Genomic DNA, 22,840 nt, shown 5'->3' with positions numbered 1-22,840 from the left:
TCACCTATCAGACACCTGTGCAGGCCCAGTTGGTGGGTTAGTGATCTCTATTGGCCTAAACCCTTGAATGAAGGGGTCAACTCTTAATCCCTGAAAAACAGCCCCGGCATCCGTTACCATGGTGACCCAAGTGTCAGGGAGCTGTTATCCGCGAGGAACCTGGTGGGAGTTGGATGGTATGTTGCCTAAGCAGCACAGCTAATGATGGGCAGGCAGACAACTAGAACTACAATTAATAATTGTCTGGAAAACTTTAGTTACCAGCTCCCTAATCTTTAATAGGTAACTGTTCCCTGGTTTCAACATCGCATGTTGGCTGTTAGGAACTGACCCAGAGGAGAGAAAATTGCCGCCTGCTCCTCCACAAAGGCACTCCACGCCCAAAGACCGCGTCGCTCTCTGCCCTCCAAGAAAGAAACGGCATGCTCTATGGCCTCAGCTGCACGTCCTCGCTCCCTGCAGCCGTGGTCCTTAGGGGCCCCATGTTTCTCTTGCCAGCCCAATCCTGAAATCCCTAAAAGGAGAGCAGAGAGTTCTCCCAGCCATGGGCTGAGAGGCCCTCTTCCAGCCAGATGCATGGCGGGCAGTGCCGGGGGAGAGCTAACCCCCTCCTTGAGGGGCTCTCCCAGCCGGAGAGGTGGGGTTAAAGTGACTGGATCACAGCCCCACAGAGTCCTGCCTTCTGTGTGGACCGACACAGAGGAACTCTCTCCCGCTGCTGTCGAGCTCCCTGCCCACTCTGCCTCCTCACCCACCCCCAACCCCGGTAATGAAACATTACTTGAATGATTACAAGGTTGAGAGAAGACCCTTGGGGAGAGGGCTCCCTGAGTGTTCTATCCACTGGCAGCCATGAGAGGGCCCACCAAGGGCTCTGAGCTAGCTGAGCAGTATCTTCGCAGAGGGAAACGAGCTGCTTGATTGGAGGCAGCGTCTTAGGCAAGTGATTTAAATGCTCTTTATGCTCTAAATGCCTTAAGCTCACACTTACACCTTTATGGCTCTTGCTCCATTTTCATTTCTTATCTCTTTCTCAGTTCCTGTAAAGCCATCTAGCTGTCTCTGATACATGCAAACGTCCGTGGTTTGGATTCCCTGGGCTGCCTGAGAAAGGCATCCTCTGGGTAAGACACTTCTGCCTCAGCTGTGCCTTAAAGTCAGGACGGAGCCTCCTAGCCCTGAGCACCCCGCACAGTGTGAGACGCCGTCTCGTTGGTGCTCACAACCTGCCGTCCGATTTGCTTGAGTTAGATTATCTGCAAGTCTTCATGTTTCCAGTAAAATATATGGAAGTTCAGTTCTTGGCATCTTTCCTAACAGAATTCTTCTCATCGTCCACTTGGATGCTTGGTTCACCTTCAACTGTGCATATTTACAATATTTCTGTCAACTTCTCCAAAGTCTGTTGGGATATGCTTTCATTTTTCCATCCTGCACTTATTTATCAAAAATTGTGTGTGTGTGTGTGTGTGTGTGTGTGTGATGCTCGTGTGTAAGACCTGACACTCAAAGGCAGCAACGCCAGCAGTCTCGTTGTGCAGCCTGGTCTGAGACTGGGAGAGCTCATGGGGGTCAGAGTGAAATGTGCACCAGTTCCTCTTGCTGCAGAACTCATCACCCCAAAACTCAGGGGCTTCCAACAGCAGTCACTTTGTCATGCTCATGTTGTGCTCCTGTTCTGTGGGTCAGGACCGTGGGCAGGACACACTGGGAAGGTTCTCTCTGCTCCACCATGTCTGGGGCCTCAGCTGAAGGGTGACGGCTGTGGATGGTGTGCTGGCTGGGGCCATCCCGAGGCATGCTGGCTCACCCATGGTTGGCTGTTGGTGCTGGCAGCTGGCTGGACCCTCGTTTGGGCTGTTTGTCCAATACCAGCATGCGGCCTCTCCATGCGGTCTGCACATGGGCAAGCTGGGGCTTCTTTGCAGCATAGTGGCTGGGTCGCAAGAGTGAGTGTGTGGTATCTTCATGCCTTGGAGTCATGAGTGGCATTTCCACTGTGCTCCATCAGTGGAGACTGTCACAGGGTCTCCTGCCACACAGGGAGGGGATGTGGCTTCTATCACTTAATAAGGGGAATGCCAAAGTTACTTTGTAAGGAGGGTGAATGGGAGGGGAGACAGTTTTGTGGCTAGTTTTGGAAAATATAATTTGCCACATTGCCCAAGGTCCCCTTTTAGCTCTGTGACCTCTCTCTCTTTTCTTGAGCTCAGTCGGAACGTTTCTTGTCTATTACACCTCCCTCTGGTTCAGTACTTTTTAATTAAGAGCAAAATAAATTCTGCTGTGCCTGTTATCCCAAGGAGTCTTGCTTCCCAGTTTCCACTGACGTCATGGGCAGAGGAAGCAGTGGCCTGGGCTGCTGGGCGCCCTCATACTGGACTCTGCAGCCCTGTCCAAGCCTGCAGCTGGTCAGTGCTGGGCATCCACAAGCCCCTTGCATCCTTGTTTCTCAGTTGAATGAAACCATCACTTTCTTAATTCTAAGGAGGGGGGCATGGACGCCTTTGAGAACCTCCTGAAGGCCGTTTGTGCGCCGACTCCCAGCTGTGTACTTCCAGGGGGTCTCACATCCCCTGAAGCCATCCTCAGACCGCTGATCACACCTGTGGATTTGCTCGAGTCAGGTCCTTCCCATCCGAGCACCTGACGAACCCAAGGCAGCAGGAAATAGAGCTTCCAAGAACTCTCTTTCCTGTTCCAGGTTTGCTGACAGCCCCTGCAGCTCAGTGCCACGTGGGTGATGTGTCCCCTCAGGCACACATGTCATCGCAGCCTGTGAGAAGGAGCAGCTTTAGCCTTGCTTCCTGGGAGGACCGTTCTTAGAGAAGAAAAGACTAGGTCCTGGCACTTTTCCTTTGGCCGAGAGGTGATTCTTTCTTTTCCAATGTAGTAAAAAGCAACTGTGGTGTGACAGACAGGTATCACTCATAGCAAGACTTATTCCTGCAGAAAGAAGGCGTCATGCCCAATATGCCCGTGGTAGCAAGCATCTGTGCTGTAGCCACACTGACGTGAAGGGGACAGCAGACTCACGCAGGCGTCTACCAGGGGTCAGGCATCTTACCTTTGTTATTTCGTTTGATCCCTATAACTCTCTATGGGAGGTGCTATTGATAGCCCCATTTCACAGATGGGGAAACTGAGTTGCAGAAAACTGAAGTCTCTTGTTCAAGGGCACACGGCTGAAGCCAGATTAGAACCCAGGCAGTTGCTTCCTGCTCTTTCTATGGTGCTGTGTTGCCTTTCTTCCCTTCATTAGCCAGAGGCTTAGTCTGGTCTCTAGGTTTCAGAATGAGCATCCTGGCACTCCATGACAGGTCATTTCCCAGTGCACACCCCAGCAAGCCTCTACCACCTGTCTTCTGAGACTCACTGGTCCCTACTTCACTCAGCATCCGCCAGTGTGGTCTGCCCTGCTGTGGCCTTTGTGACGCCCACCCAGGGCACTGTGACCCTGGCCTTGCCTGCTGTGTGGAGTGACAGTGGCATAGGACCACGCTGCAGAAGCTGCACATGCGACTGCAACAGGCTCGTTTGTTCGGATCCTTTGTGGAGTGCTGGCCAGGCTGGGCCCGGGGCCCAGGGATGCCTGCAGCCCAGGTCTGCCCTCGGCAAGGCTGTGACGGCCTGTGAGGCTGAGAGGAAAGAGAACCAAGGGGAGAGAAATCGGGGGTGCCAGCCCTCTGTTCCTCTGATAGATCAAGGCTCGCAAGGGAGGTGTACATCACAATCACCTCTGCCCCCAGACTGGCTGAATTAGATCTCAGGGTGGCGCCCAATGTCTGTCACTCAGAAGGTGTCACTGCGGTACAGGCTGCTTACTAGTCTAAGTACCACCGTGACCCTTATTGAACATCTGGTGACTACTGGGCCGGATGAGAGGCACATGGATGCTGACTGCTGTCAAGTCAGAGACGGGACAGGCAAACATGGTGCAGCGCAGCTGGCACGCCACGCCTTGTGCCCGTGAGCCACGTGGACAGCTGCCTGCAGCGGCTGGGAGGGAGAAGCCCCCGGGCTGGCAGGAGAGCAGAAGGCGGGGCTTGGTCCATGAGCTGCAGGCCTGTGGGAGAGGCTGTGCCAGGTCAGCCTTGGAGGTGTGGTTGTGTCAGGGGGCGGTAAGTGAAGACTTTAGACTCAGGAACACTGAGAAGGCATCCAGAGCTTCCGCCAGGCCCTGGCGTGCAAGGCAGATTAGGCACAGGAGGACCCAAGCAAGGGGCCTGTGGTAACTCCAGCAACGGAGGAAAAACAAACCTTCCTTCCGTTCGCTCATTCACCAACTGCAGTGGGAACGGCAGGCAGAGAAAGTCAGGACTCAGCGTCCAGAGACCTGAGTCCAAGGCTTGATCCCACCCTCAGACAGGTCGCTTCATCTCTCAGAACTTGAATTTCCCCATCTGTAAGTGAGGTGACTGCGTCCCTTATGTAGCTGTTATGTAGAGGAGTGCTTCGGACGGAATGTTTGTGTCTTCCCAGAATTCCTAAGTTGGAGTTCTAACCCTCCAGGTAAGGTGGAGCCTTTGGGATGTGATTAGGCTCAGATGAAATCGTGAGGGTGGGGGCGTCGCGATGGGAGTAGTGGCCTTATAAGAGGACGGGAGAGCTCTCACCACACGCACAAACGAGGAGAGGCTGTGTGCACACAAGGGAGAAGGCAGTGGCTGCAGACCAGAAGGAGAGTCCTCGTCAAGAGCCGGACCCTGTGGCGCCCTGACCTCAGGGCTCCAGCTTCCAGAACTGTGAGAAAATAAATTTTTGTTGTTTAAATCCCCCAGTCTATGGTATTTTTTATGGACGCCTAAGCAAACTGATACAGATTTCGGTGCTGTGAAGTGTGTGCTGCTGTGACAGACGCATGAACGTGTGGAAGCCGCTGTGGAGCCTGGAAACGGATAGCGGCTGGCGGGGCTTGGAGGTACGTGCTTGATGTGTGGGTGTTAAAGGGAGTCCTGGTGAGGGCCTGGAAGGAAAAGAGGAGAGCTAGAGAGAACGCTGCTTCCTAGAGAATACGTAAATAATCGTGAACAGAATGCTAGTGGAAGTATGCATGTAAAGCTGATTCTGGTGAGATCTCAGAGGGAAATGAGGAGCACATTCTTGAAAACTGGAAGGAAGGCCATCCTTGTTATAAAGTGACAGAGAATTTAGCTGAACTGTGTTCTGGTGTTTTGTGGACTGTTTTGTAGAGCTTGTGAGCAATGAAATTGATATTTAGTTGAGGAGATTTCTAAGCAAAGTATTGAAGGAGTCACTTGCTTCCTCCTGATGGCTTATAACAAAATGCCAGAGGAAAGAAATGAATTGAAGAAGGAACTGTTTACCAGAAAGGAACCAGAACTTGGACATTTGGAAAATTCTCAGCCTATCCATATTGCAAAACATGAGAAAGGCTGTTCTGAAGAGGCCGAACAAGCATTTGATAAAGAGAAACTGAGTGTGACCCATGGCCTTAAGCGGCCACCTCAGCAGAGGCCAGGAGGGAGATGGCATTGACCCGGCAGAGACCCTGTTAGTTTGAACTGAAGGGGACAGAGAAAGCAGGATGAAATGAAGGATGGCTCAGACTTCTCGAATTCTTTACAACTGGGCCGTAGAGCTGTTTGGCTGCAGACTTCTGCCAGGAGCCGAAGACCAGCCCTGGGGGAGATTCCAAGACCATCGGGACCACCACGTTGTTGTCAACAGGCCAGACGACCTCTGAGGCTGCGCAGGGCCTGGAAGGAGGCATCAAGCCAAAGACGGCTGTTCTTGAACTTTAGCATCTAACGGAGTTTGCCTTGCTAAGTTGGGACTTGCTTAGGACCCATCGCCCCTTCCTTTTCCTATTTCTTCTTTTTGGGATGAGAATGTCTATTATGCCTGCCCCACCATTGTGTTTGGGAAGCACACGACTTCTTCGGTTGCCCAGGCTCACAGCTGAAGAAGAAGTTTACCTCAGGGTGGACTGTGGCCGAGTCTCGGCTCTGTGTGATTTGGACCATGTTTAGACAAGACTTTGGACCGTAGACTTCAGCGTCCATGCCAGAAGAAGTCAAGACATCAGAGCTGTTGGGAGGGGATGAATGTGTTTTGCATGTGAAAAGGACATGACTTTGAGGGGTCAGGGCAGAATGTTATGTACTGAATGTTTGTGTCCCCCACTCAGTTCATATGTTGAAACTCTAACCCTCAGTGGGATGGTATTTGGAAATGAGGCCCTAGGGAGGTGATTATGTGAGGAGGCTGTAAGGGTGGGGCCCTTGTGATGGGATTAGTGACCTTTTAAGAAGAGGAACAGAGATTTCTCTTTCCACGTACATGCAATGAGGAGAGGCTGTGAGAGGACACAGCAAGAAGGTGGCTACAGCCAGGAAAAGAGGCTCACCAAGAGCCCCACGCTGCTGGCACCCTGATCTTTGGCTCCCAACCTCCAGAACTATGAGAAAACAGTTTCTGTTAGTAAAGCCACCCAGTCTGTGGGTGACTAGACAGTTCCAGGGGCTTGGAGAACATCCTCAGCCTATTATTGCACAAGAGGCTTCCAGAGGATGGGGGGCGTGTAGCTGGCACCTCAGTCCTATTCGCACCCTGCTTTATGGGTGAACGGCACGTGCTTCCTCTGACCTCAGCCTATGCTAACAGGAAGTGAATGCTGGCTGAGGGACAGGCAAGTGGAGGAAGAGCTTGGCTTGTACAGCACCGTAGCTCAGCGTCCTGACAGCTGGCCTGTGCTGAGTGCTTACTGTGCACTGGGCTCTTTGCCAGGTGCCTTACGTGTTGTCAGCATCAGCCCTCTGCATGGCACTGAGGGGGCTGCTGTCAATGTCCTGTCTTGAGGAAGCAGCCCAGAGCAATGCAGTGCTACCCGTGTCATGGGGTGGTATGTAATTGGCTAACCTGCCATTTTATCGTCATGCAGCCCATCAGATTCTGTAATCATCACACTGTGTAAATACCTCAGTGCCCCTCCAAGACGTGACTTAAACAAATGAAGATCCGACCAGTGCATGATGGGGTGCCTACCACTCACTGAATGCTGTGCTGAGATTATGCCCCTTGTTCTTCTTTAGTTCTCATGACACAGTAGGAGAGCTGTAGTTAAAATTTGGAATCCAGTCCTGGGTTCATTCAGACTATGCAACTTTCCAGGTGAGGATCCTGTGTCTGTGTTTAGTATCTCAGAGACTCCATTTTCCTATGGTGTTGTTTTAAGAGGCCAATGAGCTAAGGTACTTACAAGACTCAGAACAGTGCCCGGTTCCTATTTCTGAAGAAATAGTTCCAGTATAGTTTTATGTATATATAGTTATGTAGTCATTTTACATATGAGGAAACTGAGTCTGAGAACAGTTAAGTAACTTGTTCAAGGTCAGTCACCTAATAACGACATTGACCCCCAGCTCCATCTGTCTCCACGGCTGTGATGATGTGGCTGTGCTCATCTCAAAGGTCCTCCACATCAGGAGCTCTTTCCTGCTGTGTTGAACTTGGCTGGTCACCCAAAACCACTTGCCAGGAGGCCCAGCTCCTAAGTGTTCCTCACTCCATTTCTGAGTCTGGCAAACGTCTATGCTCCCAGGACCCGTGGCTCTGCTCTGAAGGACCAGGACACCAGGATCTCCAGCTCCTCTGCTCTTCTGTCCATCCGGCTCCCATTCCCAAGGGCCTGGCACAAGGCCACGGGCGGAAGGGCATGACCAAGGCTGTGGCACCAGAGGTTCACTCCTCGGGAGAGCAAGGAGAGCAGCGGGAGGCCGCAGCCTCTTCCCGCCGGAAGCCAGGCCGGAGGCGCACCGTCAAGATCGGCACGTCGTCAGCTGCTGCTTCCCTGCCTCCGTGTTTTCATGAATCAGTCTTTATCTGCTGTTTTTGTGAGGGCAGGACTTTGAAGATGTGTTTTAAAGTTTAAAATAGCCAATAGCGGAATGCGTAATCTTTGTCGCTTTTAATTAGCTCGTGGACTTCTTCCTCTTTATTTATCATAGCTCTTCTATTCGTCGAGCCTTTCTGAACACACGGTGCCTGTTATGTTGTTCTAAGCCCTTCTCTGCTCTCACAGAAGCTATGTTTTCAGGCGTCATCAGAGGTGCGCCTCCCCCATGAGCGCTTTGACAGGCCATGGCTTTGAGTGGCCCTTTGCCCATCTCCAACAGGAGGAGTTCCCAAAGACAACATCCAGACAGAAAGCTTCCAAGTGCAGCTTGCTGGCCCAGAGCCAGGCTCAGCAAACATAAGGATGCACTGTGTCCTCTGGTTTTTATTCTGAACACCTAAGGGCTCCTTAAAGCCCCCGCATTATTTGTCATGCCAAACTCGTGTGGATCAGACCTCTGACCGTGTTTCAGTCTCACCAGCGCCTTCCTAGATGTACAGCTGTGGGTCATTCTAAAGGCTGCGGTGTCAGCCAGAATGTTGATGTCATTCAACAGATCACTAATGGCTCAGAATTAACATAGGGTTTGGCACAATGTCAGAGCTGGAAACAAAAAGGAGTCTGCCACCGTCCCACGGGCACAGAGCGCGTTCTTGTGGCTGCTGCCCAGCAGGACAGCTTCAAGCCTACCTCTCTTCACCTCCTGTCTCCAGCTGGCAGGAGCTGGTGTCACCTTCCCTCTAAACTCTTGGTCACCATCACCATCGCCGTCCGTGGCCCCGCGGTCCCGCTCGGGCTCCTCAGAAGCACTGCAACATCAGTGGCTGCATCCTGTCGACCTGCCACCCTGGAGTCCCTCGCTTCCCTGCTCCCTGCCCTTCCCACCACCTCTGCCTCCAGCACTGCTCCTGGCAGCTCCCAGTGTCTACCCAGCAGACTTCAAGCTCCTGGGTTGGGCCCTAAGGCCACCAAGATGTGCTGTTCACCTGCCTGTCTCACCACACCGGGCGCCATGTACCTTCTTCTGACTGGATCTGCTCCTTCCACGCCTGATCCCTTCCCTGTGCCACATCACCCACCAGCCACCCCTGTTCACGATGCCCAGATCAGCCCAGCTCTCGAGGCCACTCCAACTGCCCCCTCCTATAAGATCACCTCCTTCTCTACAAGCTAATTAAGAGCAAAAATTCTCTCTGGTTCATCACATCTAGTACCATTATGTTCAACGCGACAGGTTGCAGCTTTTTCCTTTGTTATGTTTCCTCTCTTAAATTAAAAAGAAATACATGTTAGACATAATAATTCCATCATTACGAAAGTGCATAACAACAGGTAAATTCTGCCCGAGCCTCCCTCCTGTCCTTGCTCACCCCTGTAGCCAATATTAATGGTCTGTGGGGAATATTTCTATGCTTTCTCTAGACAGTCTGCAGATACTCCCAGGTCCCTGAGTGTCAACACATGAACTGAACGTGACCCATGGCCACTGTCTCCTGGGTCTCAGCTCATGCAAATGTCATTGTGTGCACCTGGCAAAGTGAAACTGTGTGATCATGCTTGAACCTTTGTTCCCAAGGCTAATGAGTTCTCAGCTACCCTTCTGATGTTGAAAAGAGCGAGTACCCCTCTGCCTGTGCCACCCGTGTGGGATCCTGCAAGTCAAGGGCGTCCTGGCTTCCAGGGCTAAGCCTTGCAAATCAGGTCCGCGTCTGTGTGCTGCCGCCACATCTGGCCAGTGTTCAGTGTGCGCCTGGCCAATATTTTAGATGTTGCCCTAAGCAAAAACGAATTGAGAAGGTAAATCTGTTTGAGGGCACTGGTCCCGTGGCCACCTCTTTCAGCGTGGGTTAATGAAGGAGACAGCCTGATAAGAATGGGGCACTTATTGGTCACCTTTACAGGTTTACGTCATTTTAGTTAAGTGAATTGTATCCCTGAAAGATTTAATGTCACATTTTATAAATCAAATTCTATCCCTTTGGCTTCTTATAATTTCAGAGACCATTTTCCGTAATTTTCAATTGACTTTTAACTGGCAACAGTTCTTAATTTAAGCTTTAAATTTCTTTTTCCTTTTGCCAAGTTGTTATACAGTGTTCTGTAAAACAATTAAGACCCCTGGGAAACCTCTATCTCAATCATAACAGAAAAACTATTATTTCATTATTTGTAAAATGTTTTACGGTTTTCCTATAATGAATGAACATCTTCAAATATCTCTTTTTAATATTAGATTTCCAGATGATTCTTTAAAGGTAGGACATGACTTTATTTCAGGGTGTGTGTGTGTATGTGTGAGAATTTGTGTCTATAAGTTTGAGCGTGTGTGCATATAAGTGTGTGTGGGTGTGTCTATAAACGTGAGTGTGTGTGTCTACAAGTATGAGAGTGTATCTGTAAGTGTGGGTGTGTGTGCACACATAGCTTTTCTTCGTGTAACCTTTGAGCTCTTCCTTCTTCACATGCTGCTCCGTGTGCCTGCTGAGGAAGGCTGTCAGGTCTGGGTGTGTATCTTCTGGAATGCCCCTGTGTCGTGCCTGCAGTCCTTCGCCGGTGCATGTCCCTCTGCTGGTGGCCTGCCCTACTCGCTGAGCTGTTGCTCACACATCGGCCCTGGCCGCTCAAAGTGTGACTGGGGCCAACGGCCTCCCCTGGGAGCTGCTGAATGGCTCGAGCCCACAGCTGGGCCTGTCTCTCCAGTGCACTGAGCGCTCTAAAGCACTGCTTTGAAACCCGTCTTGTCTCCGGGCCTGGGGACTAACAACAAACCATGGTGCCTTCCCAAAAAGCTTTATCACCTTCCCAAAAAGCTCATCCCTCTTTGTGTCTCTACCTCACTGTGTGTGGTCTTCCAAACCCACTTAGCTTGCACAGATGATCCTTCGCTTCTAAGGCATCACTTGCTGGGTTCTGTATCCGAATCACTTTTTTGTCCCCATTTCAGACCTATTGAGTCAGAATCTTCAAGGGGTCCTTGTGTCAGCCTCTCCCAAGGCAAAGCAAGGGTTAATGGTGAGACATCACGTTGTAGAGATGAATCAATTTTATTCATTGAACAAAAAAGTATTGGGAGCTCACCAGGTTGTAGGTGTTTTGCAAAAACTTAAAAATAGGCAAACACGTCATAAAAACAGCAACATAATCAAATATTTGTGAGATGCTTTAATAGTTTAAAAAGCACTCTTGTATTTGTCATCTTAACAACTTGGTGAGGCAAACAGTGCCCGAGCGGCTGGATTCAGAGTGCACAGCTGGAGTGGTGCGAGCTCAGGCAGGTGCGCTGAGCAGGGAGCTGCCCAGCGCGTCACAGAGGAGGGCTATCCTCAGGGGCAGCAGGAGCCTCACGCTCATTTTGGGTGAAAGCAGGAGGTGAGGGCGCCTTTCTCTGCAGAGGTGCCTCCTCCTATGGCAGGACTTGTGAGAGAGGGAGGCATTCTGTTCCCACAGCTCCGTCTGTTTGGGGTCCTCTGGCAAGGCTGAAATGACTGGACCTTGGCCGTTCAAAGGGTCGTGGGGATGGAAAGCGACCCCTCCCCTGGAGAGGGGAATTTAAACCACAGATGGAGGCAGCAGGATGCTGGCAGGAAAGTTGTGTAGGAAAGCAGCGACCCTCTAAAACTTGTATGGGAAAAAATGACCCCTGAAATGTAACGGGGACATCACTCTCGGCATTTTCCCAGGCTCATGATGGTCCCTAATTTGGTCCTGGTCCCAGAGAAACCCAGCAAATCCATCTATCCTTTACATAAACTCCTAGCGCACGTTGACCCCAAACTGCATGCTCTGAAACCTCTTATTCTCTTATTGTCTCATGGGGCTGCCCCATGATCGACCAGTGAGCCTGTTCCTGACACCCCCAAAGTTCCCATTAGCTGACTCTTAGCTGCATCACACAGAACAGGATGGCCCCCAGGGAAAGTGCTTGGAACGCCCGCCCCATCCTCCGGGAGTTCCCTGTGCACCGTGATTGCTGGCACACTGACTGTCACAGCAGTTTGTCAGAACTGGGTGCTCACGGCATTAGCAGAGTTCTGTCATGGACAGCAGACCTTTTGGAGAACGTTTTCCAGCCATGATATCAGTGTTTGTCGAAGTGAAATTAAAATGATGATTGGTTATATTTAAGCATGCAGATCTGAGACAGGAAAATTATCCATCACGCCCACGTGCCTCTTTCCAAACATGCACCCAGGCTGTACTTCACTGCAGACATGCTGAGTGGCCCAGTGGCTTTCCCCTGTCTCAGCTCACTGCACACCCCGTTGAGGCTCGGCCCATGGTGCCAGGGCTTTCTGTCCTGCGGCAGCACCTTGCAAGAAAGTCTTTGTTGATTGATTGAATCTGTCCTTTCCTCATGAGGCAGAAGGGCACCCCGTAGGGACCATGGGGGCTCCCGTGCTGGCTGAGCTCGCTTCCTTCAGGGTTGTTCGTCCAGGACATTGAGTGCCTGCTGTCTTCCAGACACCAGGCTAGGCACTGGGATCCTGCAGAGAGCAGCATGGAATGCTGGCCTCAACGCTTCTGTTCTGGAGGGAGAAGGGGAGGGAATGGGAAGCACCCTTGTCCATCTAGGGAAGAGCAGTAGGGCTGAAGAAGGGGAACCTGGTGGGGAGCGTGCTGGCAGGAAGCGAAGGCAGTTGGTGACCTCTGGGACTCCGAGATGGGCTCTGACGGCTGGGCCCAGAGGGCCCTGACCCTTAGGCACCCCTCACACCCACTGCATCCTCCCACCTCCGGGCCCTCCCTGTGGTCCCAGGAGACGATCCTCGTGAGGAGCCAGACACACACTACCAACTCCCTGGTGGTCGCACAAGCCTCAGCTACTTTAGGGACTCGGAGGCCCTGAGGCCACTTCTGAGCCAGCTGCGTGACGCCCCCTGGTGGCCGAATGACTGAGCTCCCTAGGTGTGCTCCATGCGCATCTTCCTCGTGGACGTGGAATAGGGCTGACTGGGCAAGGTGAACAGACAAGGCTGCCCTGAGCCCACCTGCTCCCCACCCAGCTGGGACTCACTCCAGCCAGCCTCTTCTCATGGTGGGCGGTATTTAGGACATCTGCTTCCATCCTTTCTATTAGTATCAGTGCTGGGAGAAGAGAAAAACACATGGACTCATTCATAACAAAGTGTTACTGACTCAGCCTAAGCAGCTGCCTGTCCCTCAATGTGTGCCTTTTATGGGGGTTTCAGCACCACTCGCCTGCCCAGTGGTTCCACTCACGCAGATGAGGAAGGCGGGAAGAGAAACCTCCCATCTCCCCACCTCCGGGTCCACCCAGCCCTGTGACCACAGCAGACTCTTGAGTGGTCATCGCTGACCTAGTGACTATCGTTTCAGACTTCCATGCACTGCCACCATCTTACACCATGTCTCCATGTCCCCCTGCCACCTAGCTTCCGTTGAACATTAGAAAACTAGCTTCCAGTGAAGCCCTGAACGTGTCCAGGTTCCAGGGCAGGCACATGGTTATCAAAGCACCTCTCTGTGTGTGTACACTCTTCCACACACACACATCGCTCATACACACAGTGCACTCACATGTACGCAACTCTCATGCACACACACACACGGACGAGCCTCAAGTGGGTATGATTCTTTTCTCTCATACCTGGCGTTTTCTTAGTGTCAGTGGCAACATTTTAAGCATTTCCATGTGACTACCACAGGCCGTTGCGGAAGGCAGCTGAGGCTGGGATGCCCACTCATCACCATCCTGCACAGCATGCAGGGCAGGCAGAGGTGGTGGTGGATCCTGGGCCAGGCCCCCTAGGGACACTGCCTAGTCCTTATCTGGGTTGGTGTTGCCACCCAGCCAAACTGTCAGTTATTCCTGCAGGCCTGCTCCGAGCCCCACAACGCGAGACTGAGGAGAGGAGCTGTAGTGCATCTCTGAGAAGTCTGGGCCCCTTCTGAGCTGTGCTGATCCCCTCAGGACCCAGGCTAGGCAGGTGGGCTCCGCGTCCATCCCGCCTCTGAAAGGGGTCTGACGACCGTGTCTGCAGTTTTTGTACCTGCCCTCCAGCCCAGCACTGCTTCTTGCCTTCCTTGTTTGCTGGAGCTGAAAGGCCTGGACCAACCTCCCAGACTTGGGCCTCAGTCTTCAGGGACAAGGATTCTCTGCCTGGATTGTATATCAAGCCCAATAAATTAAGCGCATCTATTTTTTTTAAAGTGCAGTTAAAAAGAAAAAATAGAGGGAGCCAAGAGAGTACAGAATCTGGGACATCAGATGAAGATGCTGTGCTGGTCGTCCTGCCTGCAGGTGGCCATTTGAGATGGGGAGAATCACCATGAGAACTGGGCCTGGGTGATGGACCTGGAGACGGGTCTGGACGTCCTCGTGCGTGGCACTGAAACAGGCCTCCTGACTGCGAGGGCAGCTCCTTTAAGCTATTTTCGTTGTCTTGGGTGTGAGGGTCATGGCCCGTGTGCTGTCACATCCTGCACAGCCCTTTCTCGTGAGGTAAGGAAGCCGCCGGCCTGCTGGGTGAAGAGGTTGTACCAGGATATTTCCCAGTGAGGGGCTTCAGGGTGGGAGGGGAAGCCACCGTCGTCACCCAGGGGCTGCCCGCAGCTCTGGGACGAGCGCTCCTCCCTGTCCAGCAAATTGCTGTCCCAGGATTAGACGAGATGCTCGCAGGCACACACACAAAGGCACACACACAAACGCAGGCACAAGCACACTCCAGGTTCCCTGTGTGCAGCAAAGCATTCTGTGCCGAGGAGACGTGGCGTCCGGTGCTGCCCGGGGGCTCCAGGTGGTGCTGTGCCCGGGACCCATGGCCTTTGGCTCTGGAACCCAGGGTTGGGCAGCTAATCTCAGGAAGCCTAATGGAGAAGGATTAGCCCCCACCTGCAAAGTCCACTTGGAAAAACTGGGGCAGGAGAAACCCAGTTATGCTGACTGCTGGTTCCTTTGACACAGCAAATGACGGTGCCAGGCTGGGACACGGTCCTGCGATGCGGAGCGGGGTGTTTGGGACCGCCCCTCGCAGCATCCACTCCTGGGAATGGCACTTTCCACCGGCCTGACCCAGGGCCTCCTGGGTCTGCTTTGAGCACTTCTGCCAGGTTTGGGGAAGGAAGGAAAACTTTCGGTCTTAGTTTTGTTTTCTTCCTCTAACCAGATGAACAAAATTTTGTTTAAAGTTTCCGAACAGGATTATCCTTTCCCCTCTCGCTAACAACAAGGGCATTTAGAAGCATTAGCCCATTGATTTTAACTTTGCATGTCTCTCCAGAAAGAGAAGAAGAGCGGGCTGCTGAAACTTCTAGCTGGGGCGTCCACCAAGAAGAAGTCTCGCTCCCCGCCATCCATCTCTCCGACCCACGACCCCCAGGTGGCAGTGGATGCCACTCTCCAGGGCGCATTGGGGCCCGAAGTGTCCTCGCGGTCCATCCATGGCAGGGCAGGGTCCTGCCCCATAGAGAGTGAGATGCAGGGGGCGATGGGGATGGAGCCACTGCACAGAAAGGCGGGCTCCTTGGATCTGAACTTCTCCTCATCCCCTTCCCGGCAAGCACCTCTCTCCATGGCCGCCATCCGGCCCGAGGCCAAGCCGTTGCCTAGAGAGAGGTAAGCGGGAGGTGGGTGTCCATCCTCTGGGACCTTGGTGTGGGTTGGTCTCTGTGGTCTGGAGCCACTTTTGGGGAACCGGGACAATGGGGATTTCCCAAGGATTAAATTTACCAGACATCCCTTACTATCCACATCTACTCAACTCCTGAGCTTGGACGGTGAGCATCAGATAAAAGGAGTTTGCAGGTGAACGGGAGCATATTTCATGTTCTGAATCCATCGGGGTCCTGAGTTTGGGATTTAGAAAGGATCATCAGGAAATGTGGCAGAACTGACAGGGTACTAAGCCCAAAGAGCGAGTGAAGGGGTAGCGAAAGGACTGTGTCCCCTCAGCGCTGGGGGCACCCTGGAGTGGACCTGGGCTGAGTGCCCGTGGGCTTGTGTGCCCCACCCAGGGAGCAGCTTTTGTTGAGGCTCAGCCTACTCTGACATCTTAGAATTATACAACCTTACCCCAAAGTTGGCTTCAAGGGTAAATAGTCTGTTGGCTTGAACAATATGAAATTGCTAATATTCATGGTTTTTTGTGGGTTTTTTTGTTTTTTTGTGGGGTTTTTTTCCCCAAAACTAATAATTTCATAGAGTTTAGCCTAGAGTTTTACAGATCAGGAATCAATCCAACCGAGGCGATGTGACCCACCTAGGAGTTTCACGGGTCAGAGGTGGGTTGGCCCATTAGTCCTTAGGGAGCTCCGAGTAAGGGCCAGAATGCTCTGCAGAGAGAGGGGCTGGTGTCAGATTAGGACAGCGGGGAAGCAGTTTCCTGCCTAAATTCCTTCTCGTTGGAACGCGGCTTAACTAGTAAAAAGGTGAGCAGGCTCACGAGGAAACAGTCCTGGTGCTTCTGCCTGGCCACACTGACTGCCAGCCAGCTCTGCTGCATGTCTCCCGGTGCCTGTGGCCTGAAAAGGCCACCACTGTCCTGAGCATCTGCTAGGTCCAGCGCCATGTCCAGGCTGGTAGAGGCTCCACCTTGATCAGGGTCGGACACATTTTCTGTCAAGGGCCAGGTAGTAAATATTGCAGATGTTGCCATGGTCTCTGTCACAACTACTCACCTCAGCTGTTACAGCGTTAAGGCAACCATAGACAATACAGAAACAGTGGGCCTGGTATTCCAGTAACACTTGACTTGTGGACACGGACATTTAAATGTCATATGGTTTTCTCATGTCATGGAAATATGCTTCTTCTTTTGATTTCTTTTTGAACCATTTAAAGTGCAACAACATTAGCTCTCAGACCACATGAGTTAGCCGCAGGCCACAGTTTGCCAAGCCCTGGCCTTGATGATGGCCTTCGAGCTGAGCCAATGGGGTGGCGTTGAGACCCAGGGTCACTGAGAGAACAACTCTCTCTGCAGGCTGGTGGAGGGACACTGGGCCAGCGCTCACGGCTTTCTGATAAACAGGTGAAGTGAAAGTCCGTATGTATGCCTGCTTTTACTGCAGGGCCGATGCTCAGAACACTCAGCAATTGCTGTGATTCTGGCCATGACGATCCAGGACGGCCATGCTGTGCATGCCGCTAAGCATCTGCTAGCGTTTCTTATGTGTATTCTCTCAGGGAATCCTCCCAAGAAGCTGTGAATTCACTGTCCTCGTTTTATAGATGAGGACACTGAGGGTTCGTAAAAGGCCAAGTACCTTGCTCAAGGTCACACAGCTAGTTAGCTGCCAAGCCAGGGACTGAACTGAGGGCTTTCCAACCCCCAGACCTGGCTCTGAGCCCCTGAGTGAGGTGCACGGTCAGCATTCACCCAGTGCACTCACCTGGTCCACAGAGGGTCTGGGCATCTTCAGCTTATACCCAGTCGGAACACGTCACACCCCTGCCAGGGCGTCAGCCTCTGCTTCTGGATCCTCCACGGCGGATCAGCACGCACTGTCTGGCTGAGGTGCACCTGCAAGCCCCCCCGGTCAGGGCTGGGCCCGTTGCAGGGAAGTGCTTTGCCCACAGCAAGTCCCCACGCCCCTTAGAAGACTGGATTCATACTACACACACCATACACCACACACACAAACACACACCACACCACACACACGCATAAATACACATCACACACATAAACACAGGCACACACCACACACACACCACACATCACATACTACACACACCACATACATCACACACATAAACATACACCACACGCACAATAACACACACCACATACATCACACACATAAACACACACACACTATACAGCACACGCACCACACATACGTAAACACATACCACATCATATACCACACACACCACACACTGAAACACACACCACACTACACACACACCAAACACACCACATACATTACACACATAAACATACCACACACATAAACACACAACCACATACATCACACACATGACACACACAAACACACACCACACACATAAACACACAACCACATACATCACACATATGACACACACAAACACACACCACACACATAAACACACAACCACACACATCACACACATAAACACACAACCACACACATCACACACACATATGACACACACATAAATACACACCACACACCACACCCACCACACACTCTCTGTCTCTTCCCCTAGCCCCACTTCCCTTCCGAAGGGAGCCCCCTCCAACCTTGGGCAGCTCTTCCATTCCAGGACCTTCTTACTTCCATGGGATCATCCCCTAGCTGCCTTTGAGTTCTGAATGTGAGTCCCTCCTCCCCAGGTCACAGAGTGGGTGGCTCCTGAGAATGACAGACTTCTAGATATTTCTAACCTGCTCCCATGTCTCCCCTAGGTTTCTGTCCTTTCCCAGATCCCTCAACTTTCAAACTCTTCAGTAAAAGATCTTAAAAGACCCTACTCTGAAAAATCATGGCTGTCTATGATTCACTAGAAAATTCATGGAATTACTCCCATGCTCTGAATCTTTCATCTAATCACGGGGTTATTATACCCAGAGATTCGTGGTGCCCTCCTTGTTCCCAGCACAGCTCATGAGTGATGAGAGTTTTCCAAACACAGCCTGAAATCAAGCGACTGCCTAATGAGCCCCAGGACGCCACCTGCCGTTGCCCAGTGCTGCCCGCAGGTCTCTCGCGTCTGGGCGCAGGCAGGTGGGAGCTGAGGACGTGGCAGTGGGAAGCCTTCCTCCTCAGGTGGGTGGCCCCAGACAGCACTGGACCTGGGCTCTGCAGGCTTGTCCACAAACTCACCTCGCAGCCGAGGGGAGCAGTTGCAGTGGGAAGCCCTGCCCCGGAGGCCCCGGGCATGCCTCGAGCCCCACGTGTCTGAGGATGCCTGCTGTGGGCAAGGCCACTTTGCGATAGCGAGGTGGGAACTAGTGAAGGATGGGCGGAGCCTCAGACTCCAGGTTTCCAGCACCACATGCCGATCAGTGGCCCTCCCTCTGGCTGGCCCAGCCTGGGCTTTGGGCGCCTCCTGTGTACAGACTCCCTGGGGTGTAACCGTTTCTTCCAGAGGATTTGAGAGGACAGAGGAGTGCTCTCCCATCTGCTCTGAGGAAGGAAGTTCAGGTTGTACGGTGCTGTGGCGGGAGGCCACCCAGAAGAGCAACGTGGGGAAGGTCCCCAGCTGGGGTGGCCCGGCCTGCACATCAGCTCCCTGGAGGCCCCATTCCAGACACCTGTAAGAGCCAAGCCCACACCATGATGTGTAGACCAAGTGCAAGTATCGTCCCTCCCTAGCCTAACTCTTGGGCAGTCTGCACATACTCACGCCTTGTTGACAGTGTGCAGGAAGCCAAGTTTCTTGGGTAACTCACAAAAGGGGTGTAGTTATGGGACCAGGTAAAACTGTCTAATGCCCTGTCTCCCCGGCAGGGGTATGCAGACCTGGCTGAGTTCTCAGGCCAGCCGCCCCCATCCTCTGGATGCCTGCCTCCTCACTCCCGGCAATAGTGCAGAGTGGCTCTGAGCAATAGGCACACTTATCAGCCATTTCACCCCAAACAAGTGTCTTCGTTTCTTTGGGTCCCAGTGCCCCCACATATAAAATGGGGATGATAATACCTGCCTGATAGTTACAGTATTTGTAAAACACCTAGACTAATACCCGGAAAATTATGAATGCATAATAAACAGACACAACGATAACAGTAATACATGAAATGATGTGTATAATAATATTATATGATATAACATATACAATAATGATAAGATGATATGATGATGCCTCCAGTGCTGCCTAGTACGCTCTCCTTCCTTTTGATCAGCACAGTCTTTTTCTCCCATATGTTCACACACTCAGTCTATCCATCCTCACCTCTTGCTGACCTGTAAGTTGTTTGGCTTTGCTAGGATTTAAAAGTTTTTTTCTTTGATGTTTTATGTGTCTTGTTGGGCAGAATAATGGCTCCAAAAGATGTATAGGCCTTAATCCCCAAACTCTGTGACTGTGTCACCCTACATGGCGAAGAGGCATTAAGGCTGCAGATGGAATAAAGGTTGCTAACCAGCTGACTCCAAATGGAGAGACGATCCCAGAGTATGCGGGCAGTCCCAGTGCGACCGCTAGTGTCCTCATAATAGAATAAGGAGGCCAAAGAGAAAGTCAAAGTGACACCACGTGAGGACTCAGCCGTCCTCACTGTCTTTGAAGATGGAGGAAGAGGCCTCCAGCCCAGGAGTGCGGGCAGCTTCTAGGAGCTGGGAAAGGCTAGGGAATGCCTGCTGCCCCGCGGCCTCCAGAAGGGATGCGGCCCTGCCGAGACCTTGAGTTCAGCCTGTGAGCCTGTCTTGGACGTCTGACTTAGAGAACGGCAGGATGAGAAATTTGTGCTGTATCAGGCCCAAAGTTTGTGGAAATTTGTTACAGGCCAATAGGCAACTAATACCCGTGTTGATATTAGAGTTCACTGTCCAGGATGTAGATGTATCATTATCATCACTTCCAAGTTCCTGGTGGACACTGTTCTGTGATGACCACATTCCACCAACTCGGAGAGCACGCCTCCTCAGCTGTGCTGAAGCAAGTGCTGTGAAAAACCCACCACCCAGAGCGTCCCCTTGTGACCCCATCGTCAGGGAGGGGAGCAGATGACACAGGAGGAGAACGCCCCAGACCTCACACAGAAAGCAAATTGCAATAAGCAGTGGTAAGAATTCACTCTGATTTTGAGCCTTTTGCTTCCCCCAAGTCTTATGTCTGAAAAGTAGCTTGGTTGACAGACCCTTAACTCAGCAGAGAGCAGTCTCTTACTGATTTACGACATCACAATCATGACACAGGAGTAGCTGCCGTCCTTAACTCTTCAACTGGTCTTTGTGTCTATAACAGGGAGTATCAGATACTTCATGCAGCAGGAAGTCTTGGAATGATCAGAGTCTTGGAATGATCTGGACAGAAACGTGGAATGTGCGTTCATATGCACTCAACCCACATTACCCATCTGGACTCATTAAATCATTGAATTGCTCAGAAGCACCAAATTGCTTTTTTCCCCCTAACAAATTACATTTTTAAAGTTGCTTGTTTGTTTCACATCTGGCAGTTGAGGCAAAAGCCAAAACTTGTGTTCGGAGTCTGAGAAATCATCACACTCTTTGCCTTTTTTTCCTTGGGGAATTGAGAGAAGGAGGCAGATGCTTGGAGAGGAGGTGGAGGACGGCAGAAAGCCACAAGTAGGACCAACGCTGGTCTTGGTGGTCCTACGCACAGCCCGAGTGCTGGGCTGTGGGAATGGCACGGTCTGTGTGAGGGCTGGCTGATCTCACAGGCCGCTGCTGTGTCCCCACAGCCATCTGTCCTCCTGTGGGAGTTTGCCGGCAGGCAGCTGGGCTGGGGGCAGGGCAGGAGTTACGCTTTCCTTCCTCTCCTCCTCCATACCCCAAATGCCAGCATCTGGCACCCGGGGACAGTGGTGGAGACTGGCCCAACACTCCTGCACCTGCAGCCATTCCAAGACACTTAGGGCGCCTAGCCAGCCATGCTTCCTGGGCAGCAGGACGCTGCATGCCTGCCAGGTGGGCCTCAGGAGCCACCTGCCTCTCTGCCCTGCTCTCACTGCCTGGGGCCAGTTGGGGCCGCGAGCGCCCCAGGGCTGGGCCTGGTCTTCTCCACCTGTGCGTCATCCTGAGCCCCAGCGCCAACCCCGGCTGCCCAAAACCATGGGTTCTCTGCCCCAGCCTCTACAGGCCGGCCCCACAGGCCCTGGGAGCAGGTGGGGCTGAGGAGCGGTGAGGTCTCTCTCAGCACCCCAATGGTCAGATACCCCAATGGTGCAGACGTTCACCCTAGGATTTGTTGCAAATCCACGTTCTCTGGCCCCTTCCCCCAGAGCCACTCAAATAGGTCCAGGATGGAGCCCAGGAACCTGACCCAGGGCCCTGAAGCCAATGGGCGAAGTTTGAGAAATCTGACTTAGGAGCTCTTTTCTTTATAATGAATGTCCTAGTTTCTTAAAGCCCAGGATATCCTGGGTCAGAGCTCCACACGCAGAGCCCCTTGAGAGCCCTCAGCACAGCCCGCTGCCAGGATCCCTGGATGCTCTCTTTCAGGGGCCCTTCGTCTGGCTGTGGCCAATGAGGGGAGGCAGGGACCGGGGACAGGCTCTCACAGCCAGCTGGGAGCCCACAGAAGACTGAGGGTAAAGGGTTCTCCCATCTTCTCCACCCAGCTAGTGGGCCAGGACCACAGCCTGGGCACTGCCAGGGCAGAGGGGAACAGCAAGGCCGCCTCAGGGTGGCCCCTGATACAGGTCAGCCCAGGCGCAGGCCCACCGCCCACACAGTCTGTCAGGGTCCTTCTCCCCATCAGGGCTGCAGCCCTCTTCCATATGAAGGAATGACAGAGACTCTACCCTTCAAGCCACTAGCCCCCTCCCAGGCCCCCAGCCTCCCTCCAGCATGTGCTAACAGGAGAGTTACTGAGCTGCTGCTGTGTGCAGGCCTCTTCCTGGCACTGAGCACAAGCAGAGAGGAGGAGCAAGTCCCTGCGTCGTCAGGGGCTCGCCTGATGGGGTGGGAGACCTGCAGTAAGTGCAGTAAGTAGGTGATGGCCGGGCCTGCGAGGGTAGGAGTGCGCCGGGGACATGCAGGGCAGGGCAGGCTTGAGGTGGCTGTGACAGGGAAGGGCTTTCAGGGCAGAGGGAGCAGCCAGCGCAGGAGCCCTGACCTGGGCATGAGGGCCGCAGCAGGGGGAGGTCAAGGAGCACAGAGGTGCTCGGAGGGCACTGGGAACACAGACGACTTTTCCCAGCTTTGGCCTCTACTCTGAGAGATGGGAAACCACTGGCTCGTTCTAAACAAAGGAGTGCGGTGATCTCCACCTTGTGTTTTCGCTTGTGTGGCTGCTGAGTGGACAGCAGGCAAAAGAGGAGAGAGGGTAAAGCAAGGAGCCCAAGAGGGGCGAGTGCTGCGACCCTGGAGGGCCCGTGGGAGACTGTGCTGGGGAGATCACGTGGGGAG

At 52.6% G+C, this 22,840-nt stretch overlaps 1 protein-coding gene across 2 annotated transcripts in view; it reads left to right on the top strand.

Annotated features, from left to right (window-relative positions):
- The window catches only part of SH3RF3 (SH3 domain containing ring finger 3), a 346,149-nt gene that overhangs the window by 313,971 nt on the left and 9,338 nt on the right, over positions 1–22,840 (top strand). Inside the window, exons 9-10 of one of the 2 annotated variants that reach the window (XM_046663563.1) lie at positions 15,100–15,434; positions 19,780–20,634. In XM_046663563.1, coding sequence (XP_046519519.1) covers positions 15,100–15,434; positions 19,780–19,804 — 360 coding nt within the window. In that variant the 3' untranslated portion in view covers positions 19,805–20,634. Of the gene's footprint in view, positions 1–15,099; positions 15,435–19,779; positions 20,635–22,840 lie in introns of those variants that run through there. The other variant, XM_046663562.1, reaches the window with a different exon arrangement.

Source organism: Equus quagga, chromosome 5, assembly GCF_021613505.1.
Source record: "Equus quagga isolate Etosha38 chromosome 5, UCLA_HA_Equagga_1.0, whole genome shotgun sequence".
Lineage (NCBI taxonomy): Eukaryota > Metazoa > Chordata > Mammalia > Perissodactyla > Equidae > Equus > Equus quagga.
This window is presented reverse-complemented; position numbering and strand designations above follow the sequence as displayed.